General features: G+C 30.7%; 2 protein-coding genes across 4 annotated transcripts in view; one reads left to right on the forward strand and one right to left on the reverse strand.

Annotated features, from left to right (window-relative positions):
• Window positions 1-24,653, reverse strand: part of LOC107440417 (uncharacterized) — a 789,850-nt gene that overhangs the window by 217,209 nt on the left and 547,988 nt on the right. For all 3 annotated transcript variants that reach the window (XM_087157952.1, XM_087157951.1, XM_087157953.1), the window contains one exon: window positions 6,762-7,911. In XM_087157952.1, coding sequence (XP_087014078.1) covers window positions 6,762-7,387 — 626 coding nt within the window. In that variant the 5' untranslated portion in view covers window positions 7,388-7,911. The remainder of the gene's footprint in view (window positions 1-6,761; window positions 7,912-24,653) is intronic.
• Window positions 17,415-18,020, forward strand: LOC139425252 (uncharacterized). The gene has a single exon (XM_071179202.2). It carries the CDS (start codon window positions 17,415-17,417, stop codon window positions 18,018-18,020), a length of 606 nt encoding a protein of 201 aa, XP_071035303.2.

Genomic DNA, 24,653 nt, shown 5'->3' on the forward strand with positions numbered 1-24,653 from the left:
AATAAATTTGATTTCCTTGAGCAGATTTGAGCAAATAAATTTGATTTCTTCGAAGAGATAAATTTGGATTTTTGAGAAGATTGCAGCAAATAAATTTGGTTTCGTTGAGCAGATTAGAGCAAATAAATTTGGTTTCTTTGAGCAGATTGGAGCAAATAAATTTGCTTTTTTTAAGCAGATTGGAGCAAATAAATTTGGTTTTTTGAGCAGATTGGAGCAAATAAATTTGGTATTTTGAGCAGATTAAAGCAAATAAACTTGGTATTTTGAGCAGATTAAAGCAAATCAATATAATCAAAGCAAGAACATGTTTTAAGGGATTACATAAATTTTGGAGAGAGTCAAATATTGAAATAAAGACAAAAATAGTTGTTTACAAAGCTATTGTTAGAGCAGTACTATTATATGGCGCAGAAACCTGGAAACAGACTAAGATCGAAATACAAAAATTAGAAACCTTTCAAAACAAATGTTTAAGATTTATTTTTAAAATTTTCTGGCCTTACAAAGTATCAAATCAAAATCTATTAAAGAAAGCTAAAATAAAAACAATCGAAGATGAAATTAAAAAACGAAGATGGAGCTGGCTCGGACATATCCTTAGAATGCCCAAAGAAAAAATTTCATCTGTTGCGCTTACATGGGCCCCTGATGGTAAGAGAACAAGAGGAAGACCCAGACTTACCATCCAGCGCATGTTTTTGGGCGAATTAAAAGAATGTGGAATATCTGGCTGGGAGGAAGCAAGATCTATTGCTAAAGACAGGAGGCGTTGGAGGGATATGCTGGAGGCCTTAAGTGCCCAAGGCACGTAGAGGATAAGTAAGTAAGTAAGTAAAGCAAATCAATAACACAGAAAAACGTACTTTCTCTGAATAACATACCTATTTTTTCAACGAATTTGGATTTCTGATACCCCTGCCCCAAATATAGAGGTTAGCCCAGGGCTCGAAAAAACCCAGAAATTTTACCCGTCCCCGAGGACGGCTTGTCCAACAATGTACCCGTACTCTTTTAAATCTAACCCGTCGCTTCGAAATAAATAGAAATATAATTTCTCTTATTTATTACAAACATTTATATAAATTACACAATGAATTAGTAGTTACTAGGATTACTAATACTAGGATTACATTATGCAGTAATACGCATTACATTATATAGTATATACTAGGTTACTAATAGTAACCTAGTATTTCTTTTAAGAAATAATTTAAATGACAAGGGTCAAGTTATCTGGAATGTCAATTTATCCGAGGGTACTGCGTTTTTTAAATGAATCAAATATGACGTTTGGCAGTTCCAGAATCAAGCCAATGATTTACAGAGTTTTCTGCATAGAAATCTGAAAGGGGTTTTCCATTTAGGTAGATGTTTATAACTGCGTTAAACGCTTCTTGTTTAAGACCAGTACGTAATGTGTTTTTTTGTAAACTCATTGCTAAAAAGCCTCTTTCAACCGCTGCAGTACGGGAGACAGAGAAAACATCAATTCCACCATGCTCAGTATGTTGCTGTATTTCTAGATTAGAGGGTCATTTTAGAAGTGAGGCGCTAGACTCTTCTAAGATAACAAAAATTTAAAATGTATCACGAACATTAACGGGAAAATGGCCGTCCGCGCGGACGTCGGATTCTAGAAAGTTGTTGTCCGCGGAGAATTTTTGACCGCCGAGGACGGGCGGACGGGCTGTTTTTCGAGCCCTGGGTTAGCCTCAATCTGGTAAATATAGTCCCAATAGTTTAGTCAGTAGAGAGTTCCAAAGTTTGAACCCTTAATGTTATTTAATTTATGCGTGTTTCCCAATATCTGCCTAACTTTTCAAGCGAATTCAAACTTTTTGCACGCAATTATAAAATTTGTTTGTCGAAAGAAAACTTCATTCAAAAATTCAATTTTTGTAAATATTTATGATTTTTTATTATTCTATTTAATAGCAGTTGAAATAATTTTGAAATGGTAGGCAGACAATTTTTAGGTCATGGTGTAAGTAGAAAATGTGAGAGCGAAATCGGTAGAAATAGTTTCGGAGAAATCAAATTTTAAGTATACGCCTTTTTTAAAAAATTGATCTATCAGGAAATTTACACCCGAGTTAATTCAAATTTTGTATTTTGCCACATAAAATTACATTTTTTAAAATACTACATTTTTAACTTATTACTATTTAAAATTTTTGTATATATATATATATATATATATATATATATATATATATATATATATATATATATATATATATATATATATATATATATATATATATATATATATATATATATATATATATATGACAATTCGTTAAAGTAATTATCGTATCATGTGGCTTTTTAAATCAGATAAAAGGTATAGAACATATTCTTTTTCATATTTTGTTTGCAATGACGCTTTCATCAATCACCTAATGTGACATAACATTAAAACTTGTTTTTTTTGTAAACAGAAGTACGAGTTGACAAGGATTTTGTTTGAATTGTTAATTTGTTTTGACAATAGTGTGCTTTTGAGGACATAAGTGTTGCTTGATTCAATAGGTGATAAATTAAGCGAAGAAAGCTGCTTCTTTCTGCTTCAATGAATGAGAAAATGTATGTTATTGAAGAAGAGCTTTCAAATGAGTACATTACTGCATACACTTCTGCAGCTGAGGAAAATCTGAGAAGTCAAAATACATAATGAGGGAGTCGATCTAAGTTTAGAAACAGTTTTCCTCATTTAATGAGACGGTATATAATATAAATTAGCCGATAGGACAGATTTTATTTTATTTTATAACCGTCGTTGAACAGCCGACCCAATTTCATGGGTTTACGACTACTTACGTTCAACTCCGTAGCCTTGTAATTTTGAACCAATCCAGAAGACAAGGAAACTCCTGGATCAGTACCCCCAGAGGTATTGATTTGTTGTGGGAACATGGAGGACTTTGAGACTCGACAGATTTAACGTGCATCAGTCAGATTTAACGTGCGTGCGATAGGACAGATTAGACGATATATTATATAAGTGTGGAATATTTATTATATCAAGTATTATTTTAGTATATTATAATTATGAGATCAAATTATTAGACGCACTGTAGTTTTTTAAAAATTGCATGATGTGCACGAGTTTATAGGCAATATTTTTATACTTAAACATACATGTAATGGGTTTTTATTCAGTAGATTTTTTATATAATTCCTATTTATATTTATTTTTAACATATTACATTACAATGTTAACCAGGGTTGGCAGGTTTTTGACATGTGACAGTTTTTGACAGTTTAAACCATGGTTTAAACCGTCACGTCAAAAACCTCATTGTCAAAAATGTCGAAAATGTCAAAAACCTATATTCATATGTGAAATTTAATTAATACATAAAAATTTATATATTTTTTAAAGGATAGTGTTTCTAAATATGTTCTAGAAAAAATAAATTTAAAATTTTGAAGTAACACTTATATTTTGAATAGTAACCAAAATCTTGTACTTTTGAAAACTCACATCTTTTGTAATATTACGTATTCATTTTCATGTGTTATTGAAAATCTGCAGTGATATTATTAAGAAATTTATTTATAACCAAATTTACTGTATAGTATAGTATACTAAAAATTAGACATTTTTTAAGATAAATATTAGCAGTTTTGTACGTCAGACATCTTCTTTTAAAGAAAAATCTTTCTAATATTTTTTTAAATTTTCTTAATAATCTTTTTAACATAAGACAATACAAATTTAAGTGCTTTCTGTTAAATACACAGAGTAGTTAGTGTCGATTTTACCTTCATTTTAATCAAAAAATATTTTAAAACCCGCTGATTACCTATAGTATAATTAAATTTCAATATAATGCATGGCAACTGTTGGTAGTTTTGAAGTTCATATATTTTCTTGGCAAACTTCAGTTTTTGACATTTTTGACGGGTTTTTGACGGTTTAGACCAGTATTATACCCTTGTCATGTCAAAAACCCAACCCTGATGTTAACCAATTGATACAGGAGCGTAAGCAAATGCAAACCGGTTTCATCCTAGTAAAAACAATTCAGCTGCATAGCATCACCTGATGATTATAATTTTATATTATAGTTCGTCGAATAACATGGATAGGGGACTGTATACAAAAAAAAAAGAATGTTGTCAATTTTACACACTAATAATTTTTTGAAAATTTATTTTTTATCATATGCAAAGTATTAAAAACTATTTATACTGATTACAATATTAATTATCATCCAAAATAACTAGTAGAGTATGTTAAAAAATGGTAATACTCGTAACTGTAATTATTACATTTCTGCACGCAAAAGGTCGCATTTTAACTTGCAGTCTTTTTCGCACAGCAAAATCGGTTTTTCTGTGTAATTAGTTAGGGAAACAGTGAAAAGGGGAGAAACATTTTCATATCATATACTTTTATGCTATACTTTTTTCTGGCACAGTTATGCAACTGAAGTGTGCGTTGCGGAGGCCCGGTGATTACTTCCCCTATCAAATCTAAATTGCCAAAGTGTAGTAATAAATAAGAATGAGCAAGTAACGTTCCCTTGACGATATTCACATTGTTACAAATTTTTATTTTTTTTTAAATTTATTTTACTTAAATTATTAGTATACATATATATCGAAGAGACAATAAAGAACGAAAGAAAAATAAACAAAAACTGAAATGAAAACTAAATAAAAGAAGAATAAGAATTATTAAAAATTTTAAAAATTATTTATAACTTAGAAAAAAAATTAGAAAAATTAACAACTAAAAGATATCTCCTCATCAGCTCACACGATTATATCCCCAAAAATAGTGCTTTCTAATATATTCTAATCATTTAATGTAACCAAAGCAAAATGAGTATATTAATACAATGTGTGAGGAGCACCAAAAAAAAAAAAAACGAAACCGATTCGCAACACAATTTAATCAAGTAAACGATAAAACCTAGTTTCCAAATATAAATATAATGATATGGAAATAATAAAATACAAAACTCAAAAAATAAATAAATGAAGATATAAAGGGGAAAGATATCATGCTCTGACAAATGTTTTGAGATATTTCCAAAACTAAGTTGCCAGGTTACAAAAGATTAAATTAAAGCTTAATTAAAGCGTTATAGATTGTACATATATTTTAAGGAATGTTCATAATGATATTAAGAGCCGCATTAGATTTGTCCTTACACTGGATTGTGCAAAGTAACAATGTACTATACTGGATAGTTACAAAATTATAATTAATAAAACGTCGAATTTAAAATACTACAATTTAATTCAATGTTTTTCATAGAAATTATTAACATTTCGTGAATAATATTTATTATTTAATTGAATAATGAATGAGGTTGTTGTTTAGTTATAAAGTTTCAAACTATTTACAATAAAATATACACTAGTAAGAATATTATAACGCAAGGAATTAGATGCATATTTTATTTCTTCTTTAAAAGACGAAATTTTTACTGTATAGAAGACAAAAATGTAATATTATTAGCTCCAGTGATGCTTAATTAATTTTGGTTAAAGATCCATAAGATACTAATGAAGGAAGAGTTGAAATACGGTCTGACAAACTTAGTATCAAATGTTTCACATTATGTATAGATTTCCGATTTGAAGAGCATTATTTTAAAAGTAGAACCGCTATCCATAAAAAAAATTCCGATGAATATATTGACATGAAGAAATTCGATGTCAATATTCTGTAATACAATATAACCCTATATTGATCCATAATATTCAAAGTGGACCACGTATTTATTATATTATCGGGTATTCATGTATCCTACCAAAGGAAATATTTAAAGGCCTAATAGAGGGCCCACAATGTGGACCCATAGGAAGAAATTCGAAGTCAATATTTTGTATTACAACATGGCCCTATATCAAATCTTAATATTGACCCATAATATTCAAATTGAACCATATTAAAGGGTACTAGTGTTCCCTACCGGAGGCAATAATTATAGGCGCAATTGGGGTCCCACAATGTTACCCTATAGGTACTAAGCACGCAGCATTAAAATGAGGAAATTCGAAGTCAATATTCTGTATTACAACATGGCCCAATATCTAGCCTTAATATTGACAAATAATATTCATATTGGACCACGCAATATATTAAAGGGTACTAGTGTACCCTACAGGAGGAAATAATTATAGGCTCAAAAGGGGTCCCACAATGTTGCCCTATAGGTACTAAGCACGCAGTATTAAAATGAGGAAATTCGAAGTCAATATTCTGTATTACAACATGGCCCAATATCTAGCCTTAATATTGACAAATAATATTCATATTGGACCACGCAATATATTAAAGGGTACTAGTGTACCCTACAGGAGGAAATAATTATAGGCTCAAAAGGGGTCCCACAATGTTGCCCTATAGGTACTAAGCACGCAGTATTAAAATGAGGAAATTCGAAGTCAATATTCTGTATTACAACATGGCCCAATATCTAGCCTTAATATTGACAAATAATATTCATATTGGACCATGCAATATATTAAAGGGTACTAGTGTAGCCTACAGGAAGAAATAATTATAGGCTCAAAAGGGGTCCCACAATGTGGCCCCATAGGTTACTAAGTACATATATACGAGAACAATTCATCTGTATCCATGGGCAAGTTCGGACTGCGGAGAGAGAGAGAAAAGAACTACGAAAGTAGTTCCGAGGGGTGGCAACCAGGGAAAGAGGAATCCTCTTTTTTGATTTGTCAATAAATTAAGATAATTTTCACACCACATCAAACATTAAATGTTGAAATCTTACCTGCATGTCCCTCCGTTTTGACACATGTTCCTGCTGGCCTCTGGTCCGCACTCGGCATCGTACTGGCACTCCTCCCCGAAATACTTCGAAAAACAACTGCAGTAGTACTTGTCGTACTTGGCGGACGCGTAACAATTCCCATTAAATGAGCAGTGGTGATATAAACAAGCATCCTTTCTTTCACTTTCATTCCTGGACAGAAATTCATAAGTGATATTAAAACCAAACACATCCAACAGGTACTCTCTCACCCTCATGTGGATGTTGGCGATCTCGCGCACATTGAAATCAAGCACCAACACGTTCTTGTTGCTCACCAGGTAGGTGGGTTCGCGCTCGGAGCTGATGGTCCCGAATTCGGTCTTGCCCATCTTCACGTTCGCCGAATAATAAGCATATTCGGTGGCCTTCAACCCCTCCCTCATATAAAACTGCGTGAAATACACGGCGACCACTTTGTCCGTGGGGGCTTCGATGACCCACTGACAGCTAATGGGGACCGGATAGGGGTCAGGGAAATAGGGGGTGGTGATGACACCTTTCGGCTCCTTCATGACATGCCGACAAATCGATTCCACCCGCGATGCTTCTAAAAACACAACACACAAATAAATTATCCAGAACATTATGCGGTCATTTACTCATGTCTCCAAAAGTAAACAATCGAACGTGTTAGAGCATGCTGAACCGGCTGACGAGCAACATCTTGACTCGACCATCGTTTAGAAAGAATGACGGCCGAACGCAAAAAAAAAATAATACAAAGTATTCCTTCTTTTCCGAATCGCTTATTTCCCTGTGACGTTTACCTTCATCACATGAGCAGCGAGTGTGTGACGTCACATTTCGTGCAGGTTCTTCCGACATATGATGCTTTGTTTTATTATTTTTTTTCCTTCCTCACGCAGGTAAAAGAAAGATTTGAATGCGTGATTATTTCTGTTCCTTTTTAGAATTCGATTTTTATTTTCTTTTGACTTGTTTGCTTCTTTCTGTGGTCATGCACGTGTTGCACCAAGATCGGAGGAAAAGGAAAGTATAGGCTGCGGTATTTCCAGATGACTATTTAATGCATCCTTGAATGAGCTTTTGTTAATCCAATGAATGGGCATAGCGGTTCATCTTAAACTTCGAAACAAGAACTGCACACCTAAAATAAATCGAAGAAAATAATTTATATTTATTGAATATTGAGATAAAAACAAAAAATAAAGTTTGATAAAAAATTTTTTTAATGAGTTTAGTAGGGCACTTGAAACTTTTAACCTAACTTAACAAAAATTTCCATTAATTATTAAAAATAAGTATTTTCGTTCGTGGAACAATGGGTTAAATTAGGCGATATATGATATAAATATAGAATATTTTTCATTATTATTTTGTAATAATTAGATCAAATTATTAGAAACACTGTAATTTCTAATAATTTGTTCAATTTAACATTTTTTGAATAGTCATCAAATATTTTCAAAATCTTATTAAACAAGATATTCCACTAATATCTTCAATTTTTAATAGTAAATAATTTCAAAATCTAATTTAACATACTACTCCGATATGTTTTTCAATCATTTCAGAACCGTACATTTCCAATACATAATTTAACATGCTTTTCTACTAAGTTTTTAAAGGTAAGTGTTTTCAAAATCTAACTTAACATGCTCAGTTTTTCTACAATTAAAGTGAAGTCATCTTAAATACCGTTTGAGAGAAAATTAAATTTATTGTAGAAAAAAAAATGTTTTAATTTTGTGAATATTCTTTCAAATATATTAAATTAATTTTGCTCCTAGATCAAGTATGGGGAGAAATAGCCTTTGTGGACGATTTTTTTTATTAAACTAACCTGCATTTGAGTTGCATGGGGAGGAAAACCATGATCCGTTTACCACTGAGAATATTTTACATCAGCACTGTGGTCGGCTAGAGCCGGGTGCGGAATTCGTATCGACCAGCCATGCCTGGGATTTGAACCTGGTTCACCTCTTTGGGTGGCGTACACTGTATCCCTGGAACCACCAAGGCTCATTATGAAATATTAGTGACTTTCCCATTTTTTAATAGACCTTTCAATATGACGATAATTAACCGCTTTTTACTTTTTTAAAGGTAGTATAAATGAATGCCTAGAATTGGTAATTATATAATTTTCAAAAGCGTTAAATTCCTATAATTTGAAACTTTGTCTGGGGACCGTTTAAATATTACGGAAGTGTATTTTATTTCTTTTGGAATTAGTAGCCAGCATAAGTTAGCTCTTTTTCTTAATGTTTAGAAAAAGTTGGTTGTCATCAAAGATTTTTTAAAAATTAATTTAAAAAAGTTTTATGAAGTTATTTTTGCTATTAACAAAAGATTATACTTTATTAAGAAATTTAACCCTTTTCAGAATCGGCGAAAGAAGCGTTTTTTTTCGAACTCTTACGCTCCGACGCCATGCGTACTAGTACGAGAGAACGGTTCTAAAGGGGTTAATGCAGTCCATATGGATTTATTATAATTTGTAATTATTTCAAATTATTTGTTATAATTTGCAATTATTTGTCATAATGTGTAATTATTTTAAATTATTTGTTATAATTTGTAATTATTCGAAATTATTTGTTATAATTTGTAATTATTTCAAATTATTTGTTATAATTTGTAATTATTTGTCATAATGTGTAATTATTTGAAATTATTTGTTATAATTTGTAATTATTTCAAATTATTTGTTATAATTTGTAATTATTTCAAATTATTTGTTATAATTTGTAATTATTTGTCATAATGTATAATTATTTGAAATTATTTGTTATAATTTGTAATTATTTGAAATTATTTGTTATAATTTGCAATTATTTGAAATTTTTTGCAATAATTTGTAATTAACAATTTTTTTCTTTAAAATCGGCTATACTTCTAAGATAAAAACATTAAATCAGAAATTAGGAAGCGATGCAGAAAATGTTCAAATACTCACGCGCTTTTAATGCTTCAAAGTAGATTAATTTTTTTAAAGCAAGGCTTATAAAAAAAATTTGCTTAAATTCCTATTTATTTAACAGGAATAGCTTAAAAGTTGCATTATGACAAATTTTAATAATGCATAGTTTTCCAATGCAATTCGACGAAAACATCTTCAAATTTTAAGAATTAAAACGGAAAAAAAAACCAATAAATTTTTTTCAGACATTTTTTAAAAAATTTTTTTTTTGATATTTCATATCCATGCTAGTCTTTCTAAATAAAATTATATCATAAAAAGAAAAAACAACTTTTAAAAGTATTCTGAAAACTTGAAAACTGTCTGGCATAAAGTGTTAACAATAGAGTGACGACACACTGGACGTGATGTCACATTTTCATAAGAAAAAGAGGGAAAAAATAATGACACATTGAAACAAAGAGAAATCGAAACTGCTATTTTCGTGCACAAAAAAAAAAATAAATAAATAAAAAAACTACCTTAGATGCGTCAACGAAATTTATACTCCCCAATCCTAACACTCAGTCTGTTATTGCTAAGGTATATGATAAATCACAAAAGGTTCTATTTCAGACAATAGACACAGAAACAACACACACTTTTACAGACTGGGACTTCCAGATTTCCGATATTTCTTATCTCCCTTCATTTATGGCGTTCTATAATAAAAGAGATGAAATAGTGGGGGAGGGAGAGGAAATATTTTCAGTTTTCTTTTCATTTTTATGAAAAGAATGAGCGGCGCCTTCACGAGCAGACGACTATTTATCGGTCTTTAACGCTAGCTTGAGTCCAGTGTTAGACAAGTCTCCGTCGATTCGCTGTTGAGCTTATAATCGATCAAGTTATTCCTTGGAGTGATGTTAAAGTTTGTCAATAAAAAAATAAAAAGTGTTAGCTGCCTTATTATTCTAATTGAAAAAAAAATTAAATTAGGGTTGTTAACGAAAAGAAGAGAATAGAACTATAAATGTTACGATAAAAACAATTAAAACGTCACGTGATGTTGTCAAACGATATTCTTCAGACGATAATTCTTTTTTTTTTATTGTTAGGTCAAAGTTGTGGCATCAATAAATTGAAGTGGCGTAAGTTTACCGATGAAGGCCGTTGTAAAGAACTGTGTCACCCAATAAAGCCAATCATTAATCAGAGAAAATTATAATTTCTTTTCATCAGGGCTTTTTTCGTTACTTTCGCTGTCGAATTAAATAAACAAGAACAATTTTAGTTTTTTATTGTTGAATTCAAATACTTTCTTTTAGGATTATTAATTAGCGTTGTAATTTTTACGTTAATTGTTATTCATTAATACATAATTCTGTTAATGCATAATTCCATTGATTGTTATTTGCGAAAAGAATTAATAACGATAATGTTTTACAAATATTAAAATATATACTTATAAATATGACATTAAATGATTTTTTTTTTAAAATTCTTAAAACAATATTAAGAAAAAAAAAGCAACTGAATTTTGCTTTTTCTTTTTGGAATTTTTGTATTATTAAAGTCTGATAGTACAGTGATTTTCAGTATTTCAATACTCTATTCTGTAGTAATTAATGATACAGAAAAATTATTTTATTAACAAATCAACTATTATCCAATGTAGGTAGTTACATACAAAAGCTATTTACATATTTTAATTTGTAGTAAGTTACTGGTTAAACTTGTAATTTATTTTTTAATTTAAAATAATTAATACAAGATTTAAATTTTTCAATACTGAATTATTCATTTTAAATATAAGTCTTTCTACATAATTTTTTCATTTTTAAAAATTTTTTTTTAATGTTTTCACTAAATTATTCACATTTTATTTTAAAGTGCTACACTAAAAATATGAAATTAGAACAATATTGTTTTCAAACATATTTCAAATTCCGTTACGTACATAATTAATTTGAACCACAATGTCAAAATTTCTATAACTTGATCATTGGATTGATTGGTACACTTTGTATAGATAAAAAAAGAAACTTTTCCTAATTTTTAACGGTTTTATTCTATTAAATGTTGATTCATTCAATCAAATGTTAAACTTTGATGTTTAGAATTTTTTTCCATTCCGCCATTTTACAAAAATGAAAGGTAAAATTTTATATAAAAAAATTTTTGCAAGTTTTTTAAATATAAAATCTGATATTTTATTCTTGATTTTTGCTGTACCCTATTAAACTGTCAATAATGCTATTTTATACAATTTAATTCACTAACAAATACTCTAAAAATATTCTCATTTAAATAAATTCAGTTATTTATACTTTAGCACGAGTTATTACTGTTATTATTTAACACCTTAGAATTGTATTTTTTTCCCCGCCTGAGACAAATTAAATGTCTTTCTTCCATTAAAATATTCGACGCAAAAAAAAATTTAACGAATTCGATCAAATAATTTTCACGTTGAAAAGTACTTCAAGTAATACAGCAAGGCTAAAGAGTATTATTTTATAGCTGAATGTATATACATCTGGGTTAGAATGTAAAACAAAAATAATAAAATAAAATAATGAGTATTCTATGTTTGCACAGTAATCGAGCCGTATGTTCAAATATATTCCAGAAAAACATGTTTGTGTTATCACTATAAGAATTTCGTTAAATTTTTCGACACAAAATAAGGATAATTAAAATGAAAAAAAAAAGAATCAATTTTTAAGAACCGAAATATTATTAGTTATAGGATGTCGTGTTTACTACCGAAACGAAGGCCAGCGTAGACTAAAAAAATACTGAATTAATTTTCAAAAACTTTTCTTATTAAAATTTTCTTATTTGTTACTGTGAGCATTCTTACAAGTTTTTATTTTTATTTTTTATTTCTTAGCTGTTTTTTTTTTATCTGTTTTTAAAAACAATAGTTGGAAAGAATTATCTAAAATTTCAATGCCAATAATAAAATATTTTAAGATTTTAACCATGCAAATTTGTGTACTGGGGGAGCACAGTTGTAAAAATCTCAAAAATATGGCCCAAATGATTTTTGTCTTCCGTACTGCTAAAATTTTGGATTATTGTTTTGAATATTACCCTAAATAACTAAGACTGTACTGTATTTGAAATTCGAAGAAGAATTAAAGTACTATAAAAATCTTAAAAATATCTGGCTAACACAAGTAATTAAAAAAAACATATAAAGAAATCAAGAAAAAATAATTGAACGAGACAATTTTAGGAATTAATTGATTAGTTTGGAGAGAGTTATATTTTTGTTGAGAATAGTTTTTGTTTGAAATTAAGGTATATACTAAATCGTTATGGGTACTTAAATTTATTTTTGCAAAGTTTATGCTAACCCGTTGCGGGTATTCCAATTTATTTGTGAAAAGCTTATACTAACCTGTTATGGGTACTTCAATTTATTTTTACAAAGTTTATACTAACCCTTTATGGTTATTTCAATTTACTTTAACGAAGTTTACACTAACCCTTTACGGATATTTCAATTTATTTTTACTAAGTTTATATTAACCTTTTACGGTTATTTCTACGGGTGTTCCAATTTATTTGTGAAAAACTTATACTAATCCTTTAGGGGTATTTCTATTTTTACGAAGTTTATAGTAATCCGTTACTGGTATACCAATTTATTTTTACAGTCTCTACTAACCCATTACGGGTATTTAAATTTACTTTTGCAAACTGTATACTAACCCGTTACCGGTATTCCAATTTATTTTTCCTAAGTTTATAATAACCCGTTACGAGAATTTCAATTTAATTTTGCTTTGTTGATGTGTTGGGTCAAATAAATACGTTTTCATAAAAAAACTGCTTTTTCAATATAGATGGAATCGCTACATTATCAAAACTCAATTGACTAAACATAAATTTCCTTGTAAAATAATACTTGTACAGTTATAATCCTTCAAAATATAGCTTCAAAGCTAATCTATATTACATAAAACGCTAATACGTACGTATGTATCAATAAAACCGATGATATTTCTTTTCTCGCGCTGGCAGCAGTTTTCATTTTTAATTGATTGGCTTCGGCAGGCAAGAGCACGTAGTGAGCATCATATGGCTAATCTATATTATGTAAAACGCTAATACGTTTTAATTGATAGGCTTCGGCGCGCAAGAGCACGTAGTGAGCATCATATGTCTAATCGGGTGAATTCTCACCGAATTATCAAAAAATTCTCACAAAATTATCTTCATCGAAGCCGATGCTTTACATCCGGCATTCAGTACTATTTCATATTGTTTTACAACACATGGTTTTAGCCCTCTGGTGGGTAAGACTTTAAAACAAAACTTACAACAGTTACTTTTCTCAACAACTGAAATTTAGAATAGTGTGATTAAGAAAAATATGTGAACTGTTTACAATTTCAAATTAATATTGAAATGCACAGGTTCAGAATTTTCTACAGTGAAAAGTTTTCGAAACTTCAGTGTTCAAAAAAGTGTACAAAAGCTAGACGCTAAGAACGTTTCCAATGAGCGAGCAAAGCGAGCATCGGATTGCGAAGCGATCCGAAATGTACTGCGAAAGCAGTTCCGGGGGCTGGCGAGCGCCAGCGAGAAGGGGGCGAAGCCTCCTAGTATTAAATAATGTACTTTGAGTAATGTAAGGTTGAAACAATTTACGTAATGCTAAACAACGCAATTTAAAGAGTCCGAATAAAATATTTAAAATACTAAGAGGCTTTTATTTAGAATTCTCGTCCCTGCAATTCTTTTCATTAAAAAACGATATTTTCCATAAAAACGAAGAATTTATAGCTCTAAATTTAATGTAAGAAAATTTTTTTAATTGCAATGATATGAACGATTATCTAATTTCAAAAATTAACAACTAGACTAGAAGAAAAATGGCAAAAACCAAAAATTAATCGTGATTTGGGGTCTCTGGGAACACTAAAAATTATTTTTACCTCAGTTTTTTGGTAATAATTTGAAGTAAAATTTCAAAATAAAAAAAAATTTACTATCATGCTGCTTTGTTTTACATTCGGTAAAAATTTGGTAGTTTTACCAAATTTTAAAATTAGTTGATTAAAGAGTTAAAATTAGCCAAAGGCGAAACAGTTAAAAACAGCCCAAACAGTTAAAATTTGTCGCTAATTTTAACTGTTCTAGTATTTTAGGTAATGAAAATATTTTTAGTTTGATAATCTCTATTTTAGTAAAAGTTTAACTTTTGCGTTTCTTTATTTTTTTTCCTTTCATTTCTACGTTAGATCATCTACCAACATTTTTAATAAAACTCAAATTTTTAAATGCACAAAAACCTGACCAAAATTCAACTAAAACGGTAATTCAACTGTTAACTGTGTAACTACCAAGATTATACTACTACTATTATTGAATTCAACTGCAATAGTTCCAATTTTAAACGGAATAGTTACAGAATAATACTGATTTGTAGATTTAGTTATCGAAAATTAAATTTTAATCACAATATCTTACAACATAATGACTTAATTCCAGCACGAGTACTTAAGAAGTTTAAGAAATTAACTATTTTTATCTCCTATTCTGGTATTACATATCACATTAAAATTCGATTTGACAGAGAAGAGAAACGAATACCGTTGCGAGATAACTATAAATAGTGAGACTTCATTGTTGGAAGAAAATTTTAACGTCTATTGGTATTGTTACAAGTTATTTCTTTGTGTATACCTACTCGAATTCGTAGATAAATCGCAGTTACAGCTACATCTTCCAGATATAAAAAGAAATGTTCCTTACCAACCGAGAAGATGTAATTTATCACTGTCTCGTTTTAACCAATACTTTTATATTCTTTACAAACAGCCATTAATCATCCCCCCATAAGAGTTTGTCTCGAACTAATATTAAAGCACTTGGCTCCACAGAATTTTACACCTGAATAGTCACGTGACTCTTAAGACTTACACAGGACACTTCAGCCTGTTTACCATGGGGATATGTTTGAGTACTCAGTGAAAGGATTAATCATTCATTTCTCATAAGAGGCTCAAAAATAACCTTTAAATTCCAACTTAAAAGTATCAACCCTATCAAAAATCAATAATTTAGTGCAATACAACAAACAAAAAAATTTCTGTCTAACTTTATATGCAATTGGTTATAATATGAAAAAAAGCACAACTACTTCCACTTACTAGGAATAACATTTACCTTTTAGTTTAATTAATAAACTGAGTTTTAAATATGCTTACTAAATTCATAAACTTCGGTAAAACAACAATATAAATTATTTCCAAAGGAACTAGACTAATACAATTCCAACCTGGCGAGTAGCGACTTATAACAAGACACTTCGTTTGATGCTTTTACTTGTTGCTAGAAATCAGGTTCGCAGAAAATGCTGTTTACTAGTTAAATTTAGTAGGAATAACACGATCTGTGACGTAGGCTATAGTATACCCAATTCTAATGATGGTGTCGCAGTTTTCCATTGTTGTCGGTGCATTTTTATTGGCCGGAAAATCACGTGGTAGAATCCAGTTTTCGTACATTAATTTTCATATCAATTCGGTTGTCATCAGCATAAAATTCATAAAAGTCATAAAGGTATTCACCTTATTCTCGACAGCGTTTCATGTTTTCCACGGTAGGGGGCAGTATTTGTAGAGGTTGTTTCAACTTCCGGTATAAGAATTTCTGCTGGTGTAAACCAAATTGAGTAAATCCGCATCTTAACTATCATGTAATTGCAAATCAATTTAGGATAATTTCCCAAATTACTTTTTTTATATCTTTATGTGATATTTTATAATATGAAGAACACATTTTTTTACAAAATCACGGCACAAAAATTAAATTAAGAAAAACTAAGTATTCCGAGTATACACAAACAAATCCGGAGCATCGAAAAAAAGAAATAGTCACTTTAATGTTATGACGTCAGAAGAGGACCTCAAGTAGCGTTTGTTTGTTTTTTTAGTATATATGGTGAATTGTTTTCCTATAAATATTTTTCTATCCCTTATTTAAAGCTATTTACCTGTACTGTTATTAATACGTTTTTGATTTTCTTTGTTTCCTAAATCAAGAGTTTAAGAGAATTGTTTTTATTATTATTATTTCTATAACGTAATTTCACGTTACATTTCAAGATAAAGATCTTTAAATAGGTGTTTGATCTTAGTGACGGTTTCACAATTATTATTTTTGGTGTAAATTACATAATAAAATCATTATGAATTACGGTTAGAGAGATAAGTTCAATGATTTTGAACTTAACTTTCAACTTCATGCACAAAGTGAGGTGTGCAAAAATTGTACATAAAATACATCCGTCCGTTTAGTAAGTAAGCAAAAATATTGAATTACAGGGGTAGACTATATTTGATTTTGCCCCTTGATTCTCGTCAAGTTGTGATCACCAAGCTGGGCGATGTTGAAGCCCAACCGTGATTCTGATTGGTTCAGAGTTTAGCGTTATTTTTAAATGTTGAACGGTATATGTAATTTCAGAGGTCCGTTAGTTCTACGTTACTACGTTGCTTGTTTGTTGCATAAATTGTGACAACGGGAGTAATTTTATAGGAGCTGAGAATCTACTTCAGTCCTTAGATTGGAAGTCAATTGAAGCTGAAACATCAGTTTACAAAATTGAATGGAAATTTAATCCACCATCTGCTCCCTGGTGGGGAGGCTTTTGGGAGATTATGGTGAAATTGGTAAAAAATATTCTTCGAAAAATTTTGGGGAAAGCATGCCTTTCATACGAAGAAATGAGTAGTGTTCTATGTGACTGCGAGTCAGTTATCAATTCAAGACCTCTTACATACCTCTCAGAAGATCTGGATGACTTAATACCTCTTTCTCCGTCCATGTTTTTACAAGAGATCTCGACGGTGGGAGTACCTGATTTAGATCAGCTGGATACAATAGATCTTAAAAAACGCTATAGATATCAACAGACGTTAAGAGAACAGTTGAGAAAACGATTTCGCCCCGAATACCTAGCGACACTCCTTCAACCGCGCAAGAAGAATAACTATTATGATCTAAAGGGTGGCGAGATTGTGTTAATCGAAGATGACTTAAAGAAAAGATTACACTGGCCGATGGCTAAAGTTATTACCGTCTATCCTGGTAAAGATAAAAGGATACGCGTGGCTCGACTTAAAACAGCACATACCGAGTTTTTGAGGCCAGTGCAGCGGATTTATCCCCTGGAAATACGTTCGACACCAAATGAAGGTTCAACTCCAAACGAAAGCGCAACTTCAAATGAAGGTGACAAACATAATAATTTCTCAAGTACCTTACGAAACATTGTTACCACAAGAAGTGGCCGAACTGTTAAGATGCCATCAAGATATTTGGACACATAATTTTAAATTTATATTAGATTTTTTGTTATTTCGATTATTGGAATACACATAATCAAAAGGTGGGAGTGTTACGTTACTCTCATAAGATGACGTCATTCATTTAAAGTGTAAATATTAATAACTTGATATTAACCTGTGTATATATGAAAAGTGTGAGTGGCAACAGAAAGAATGTTGTGCTAGATGTGTTCTACGAAAATAAAATGGTTGCCTTTGTAAATATGTGTACGCAGGTATTTCTTGTAAATTTAAGTTATTTCATTGCTGGATAGATCGGGTAGATTTATCGGAAGCACGAAACATTGCTGGTTAGGTTACTTTTGCTTCTGGTCAATAAGTTCGAAGGTATGTGGGCAGTCATAAAAAGGGAGTTGAAAAAAATGTCACCACTAGTCTGGCACCACAGACGCCATTTTCGATTTGTATTTCGCCGAATTTATGTGGCGATGGAGGTACACAGATTTTATTCATGATAAATTTAGACAGTATATCTAACTGCTATTAGAGAATTCTGTGCTCCTAAATCTGAGGATATTCAAGCTTAATGAAGAAGTGAGTTGTTTTTTTTCCTTTTCTTTCTGTGCTTACTCCATTAATTTTTGTTTCGATTCAAAATGCATATTATTGGGTTTATTAATTTAGCTTATATTGGGTTCAGTGCAATTTTATAAAGTTTTGGCCCATGTTTCGTCGAAATTTTGCAATGTTTTATTGAAATATAATTATGTCTTGTCCGCCATTCATGTTACCACGGTGTTCCCCGCAAACAGGAATGGCGCCAAACATAAGTCGCCAATTTCGCCAAGGGGCACCCTCAAGTAAATTTTTCCCCCTACCGTTCAGTAAATAAGCAAAAATATTGAATTACAGTAGTGAATTCACCAAATTTGTTATAACAAAATACTTTTAATGTTAAATGTTATTTCAAAAAATAATTACTTAGAAAAATGATTTATGTTCACTAACAAATCTTAATAGTATCACAAGGGAAATATTTGGACGTGGAAAGTGAAGGCACAAGTGTTCTATTTAGTACACATATGTTGAGTTGAATAATTTCAACTGTTTTATGCCAAGAAACAGCAATTATTACGAAGCAATCATCGAGGTTGGTGAGCGTTAGCGAGCAGGTGGCATAGCCCCCTAGTGCTGTATAAAATAAAAAGCTATATAAAATTGGATGCTTGCAACTCGAGAAAAAGAATACCTCTGATCTAATATGGTTGTGTCTAATCACCTGGTTGTGTGTAATAGCTATTAAGGCTTAGTTTATTATCATTTTGAATCAATTTTCAAATCAAATTTAAATGAGTTTTCGCAAGTGACGTCGCGCATGACGTCACTTGCAAAAACTCAATTAAATTTGATCGAACCTAGTTAAGTCGAACCTAGTTAATTGCTGAATCGTGGCATGATCAAATGCCTCGATTTACCCAAGTGCGATATCGCGTACAAGTATCGAATTAGCAAAAAAAAAAAAAAAAAAAAAACTAGAGTCCCTGTATATAAGGTAGAGAGTTATGACAAACGGGTAACAATCTATTATTGGTAGAAAGCCGAAGTTCGCCGAAGAAAAAAATCGGAACAAAAATTTCATCGTTAACTTAACCTAAAGTGGTGAACAAGGTATCTTTAGTAGACCAAATCTTAAAAGTTTGGCATGATGTCTTTTTAAAAAAAAATTATTTTAACTATTTAAAGTAGTAAAATAGCATTAAATAACTATTCATGAGCCGTGGTGGCTCAAGGGATAGAGCACTCGCCCTCCAATGAGGTGAACCGGGTTCGAATCACAATCACACCAATTACAGTGCTGACGAAAAAATATTCTCAGTGATAGACGGATAACGGGTTAGAGTCCCCTTGTCGTCAAGCTAACCATGGGAGGTTTTCGTGGTTTTTCTCTCCATGTAACGCAAATGCGGGTTAGTCCCACACGCACACACAAAAAAAAAACCCCACCACGAAGGCAAAATTTCTCCCAATACTTGATTCAGGAGTTTCCTTAGCTTCTGGAATGGGTTCAAAATTACAAAGTCACGGAGTTGAACATTAGTATTCGTAAACCCAAAATTGGGTCGGCTGTTCAACGACGGTTATAAAATAAAATAACCATTCATTTTGTAATGTAATTAACTTTTAAGAACTTCGATAGCTTTTTTGGTACTCTTTATTAGGTTAGTTAGGCTAACATATATCAGATTTAATTGCCTAAATGACTTCAAGCATTGAAAATAAATATTTTTTTTAACTAAATTTCAGCTTTTTATTAGAAACGTTATTTTTAACTAAAGTTTGCAAACGAACTAGAAATAAAACTATATCGTTACATTTAAAGGACTCAATTTTTACTCGGAATAAGGAAAACCAAGTTGGAGAGAAACATCACCAAATTGTTACTCAAAACCTATTTAAGAGTCGATTTATGATTATTGATCGATTATTATCCATTATGATTATTTTTATCCATTCACCGATTATTATCCGTTATGATTATGAATTCATAAATGGATAAAAATAATCCATTTATGAATCCATTATGACATATGTACTGCATTTATATACATAGTATATGTATTTTGCCAATCCAGAAAAGTCCATATGCTTATAAGAATAAATTTTTATCTAGATCCGCAGATACCTTTTCAGAGGAAAAAATATGAATATATCTGAGACGAAATAAATCTTTTTTCCAAACATTTTATTCAAAGAGTGATAGCTAATAGAGGAAGAACATTACGTGAATGCAAAGGATATCAGCTTTGCGACCTATAGCAACAGCTGAAAACTGTTTGCAGAGCAAATTTGTTTAAAAAAAGACTGCCTAATTTACACAGTCCTGGTAGAAAAAAAAAATGATGTCCCATACTTATAGCAAACAATAACGAAAGTGGTACCTGCAATTACAAGAAAACCACCCATGTGATCTATGACGTCAGCACCTGCTAATTTCCCCCCCCCTTTTTTTAAATTTATTTTAATAACCGTCGTTGAACAGCTGACCCAATTTTATGAGTTTACGACTACTAATGTTCAACTCCGTAGTCTTGTCATTTTGAACCCAATCCAGAAGACAAGGGAACTACTGGATCGAGCATAGGGAGAAATTTGCCTTCCTGGAGGACTTTTTGATGGAGCTAACCCGCATTTGCGTTACATGGAGAGGGAGACCACGAGAACCTCTCACGGTTAGCCTCACGGCAAGGGGACTGAAACCTATAATTCGTCTACCACTGAGGACATTTCACGTCAGCACTGTGGTAGGTGCAATCCGGATGCGGAATTCGTATGGACTGGGATTCGAACCCGGTTCGCCTCATTGGAAGACGAACGCTCGATTCCCTGGTCCATCGCGGCTCTATGCTAATCTTTATTAGCAAAAGGGCGTATTGAAATTTAGCTTAGTTTCTGAACTTAGAATGTTAATTAGCGTTAAGTCAATTAAGTACAGAACCGCATCGCTAATCGAATTTGTTGAATTATAATTCTTTCTTATCTACTTCTTTTACTTAACATAGATTTACTATTTGTTTATGCATTTCATTATAACCGTGATATAATTTTTATTTTGTGTGCCAGGCAACTTCGATGATTAATAGGATTGCTTATGTTCTACATGGCTTCGTGCCTGTCTTTGTGTAAATATATAGTAAAAGAATTGAAATCTTTATTAAAGAATACAGGCTGTGTTACTTAAGAGAATTGGTACTTGACGCGCTTGGATTACTCGAAATAGAATGGAAAGAACTGTTGCTAACATAAACAAATGCCACGTTTCAACAACCAATCAGGCTCAAGATACTCACACTACGTCACTTGGAGGTATCCCATTGGAGAAGAAGAATAACGCAGAAATGATGGTTGTGTATAAATAAGATAAAGCGTAAGCTATTATGATTGGTTTACTATCGCACTGAATAAATTTTCGAATCATATTTAATAGGGTACCTGCAACCGACGTCACGCGTAGGTGACGAACTTGATCAGCTGATGAATCGTGACATTCAATTGCCCCGATTCAGTAGCCAATTAGGTTCGACACCATACGCGTGACTTCGTTTACAAGTACCCTAATGAATGTAGTAAAAAGTAAAAACATTAGCTATAAGAAATAAAGTTTTAACATGAAGCATATTCGTAACATGTTTTCAAATGCATAATTTTAAAGCCTAGTGGTAAAAAGGTGCTAAGTAAAAAATGGCTAAATAATATGCATAGATCTGACTATAATATGTTTTTATACTGACGTCAAGAATTTTAGAATGTCACTTAGCCCCTTCTTTCTTTTCAATTCTGCCATTTTTAGAATTCTATTTGCTTTTTTTATTCTCCAGAACTCTTCAATTTTTAAAAATGAATTTTCAATTTCATTTTGAGACGTTTTCTAGGAAGTGTTGCTTCATATGTCAGAAAACTTATTGAAAGAAATACATATGAAGACATTTATATTTTCGCAAGAATACTTAAATTCCAATAAGAATTTCGGGTAAAATTGAAAATGAACGATAAATGTACGATAAAAATATGGATTTTTATTATTTTTATGAAAGGCATTAAATTCCACGACCGAATAAAAAAATGTCTAAATCTTTTGAATAATTTTTTTTTATGAAACGATCCAAATTCATTTGTTTCATTTGACAGCCCGTTTTAAAAAGCAAAATTTTAAGGATTTCAGTTTATAGCTAGTTTAAACAGATGCTAATTCTTATATATCTCTATATAAAAATAATATTAATACATACATATCTCTATATTAAAATTTGTAACAGCCGCCGTCGATGTTGGTTTGGTTGTACAACTTTATGTAACATAATTTTTTTTTTTGGCTGCTCAAAAACTATTAGTCTTAGAAATTTAAAATTACGATAGTGTGTAGAAAAAAGTGAGAGAAGTATTATAAAATTAAAAAAATAACATTAGATAATTTGTTCGATGATGTTTGTTATACTGTTACGCGTCTAGCAAAAAATACCATCCAGACCACTCTACAGGCAGCGGAAATGCAATTACAGAATTGGAATTTGACATGCTGAAAAGAGTCATTTTTATGAGTAAACTTAAAGCTTTTTTTTCCCTTCTTTTTTTAAAATTATTTTCGAACCAATTACAAATTATTTCGAAAGTACCAATCTGTTCAAAAGTTAATGTGCTTTTTTCTCTCAGTTCTTTTTTTTTGTTTTCAGAAAATTATTTTCGTTCCAATCATAAGCTATTTCGAAAGCACCAATCTATTTGAAAGTTAATGTGCTTTTTTCTCAGTTTTTTTTATTTTTTGAAAATTATTTTCGTTCCAATCATAAGCTATTTCGAAAGCACCAATCTATTCGGAAGTTAATGTGCTTTTTTCTCAGTTTTTTTATTTTTTTGAAAATTATTTTCGTACAAATCATAAATTATTTCGTAAGTACCAATCTATTCAAAAGTTAATGTGCTTTTTTCCCTCAGTTCTTTTTTTGTTTTCTGAAAATTATTTTCGTACCAATCATAAGCTATTTCGAAAGCACCAATCTATTCAAAAGTTAATGTGCTTTTTTTTCTCAGTTCTTTTTTTGTTTTTTGAAAATTATTTTCGTTCCAATCATAAGCTATTTCGAAAGCACCAATCTATTCGGAAGTTAATGTGCTTTTTTCTCAGTTTTTTTATTTTTTTGAAAATTATTTTCGTACAAATCATAAATTATTTCGTAAGTACCAATCTATTCAAAAGTTAATGTGCTTTTTTCCCTCAGTTCTTTTTTTGTTTTTTGAAAATTATTTTCGTTCCAATCATAAGCTATTTCGAAAGCACCAATCTATTCGAAAGTTAATGTGCTTTCATCTCACTTTTTTTTAATTTTTTGAAAATTATTTTCGTACAAACCATAAATTATTTCGTAAGTACCAATCCATTCAAAAGTTAATGTTGTTTTGTTCCTCAGTTCTTTTTCTGTTTTTTGAAAATTATTTTCGTTCCAATCATAAGCTATTTCGAAAGCACCAATCTATTTGGAAGTTAATGTGCTTTTTTCCCAGTTTTTTTATTTTTTGAAAATTATTTTCGTACAAATCATAAATTATTTCGTAAGTACCAATCTATTCAAAAGTTAATGTGCTTTTTTTTCTCAGTTTTTTAGATTTAAATATAGACTATTTATTCATTATAGAGAAATCATTCTCCAATTCAGGTAATCGTTATTTTAGTTAATCGGAAAAAAATGATCTTACATTAAACTACGCATGTAATTGTATACTTTGTTTTTTTAAAAAAAGCGTTTCTTTTTGTGGAAAATATCGACTTTTAAGAAAAAAACAATGAGTGTGAAACAGTTTTGGGAGGGGGGGGATCAGGGATCTGACACCCCTAGTGTATACATAAATAAAAAAAAAATAATGTAAACAAAAGTAAAACCAAATATTTATCATGACCGTGACGTCATACGACGCATAAAAAATACACTTCAACATAGGATACATTATTAATGTAGTTGACATCCTGCTAACATAATTATCGTTCGTTTAATGCTCGTCCACGATACACAATGAGAGAAGGAAGAAGAAAAAAAAAGTTTTAATACATTTTCTCATTTGAAAGAGATGGACAAATATTAGTTCAGACGACATGCCTAGATGCAACTTCTACCATGCAGTAGA

Source organism: Parasteatoda tepidariorum, chromosome 2, assembly GCF_982258835.1.
Source record: "Parasteatoda tepidariorum strain Cologne lab strain chromosome 2, Ptep-v5.0, whole genome shotgun sequence".
Classification (NCBI taxonomy): Eukaryota; Metazoa; Arthropoda; class Arachnida; order Araneae; family Theridiidae; genus Parasteatoda; species Parasteatoda tepidariorum.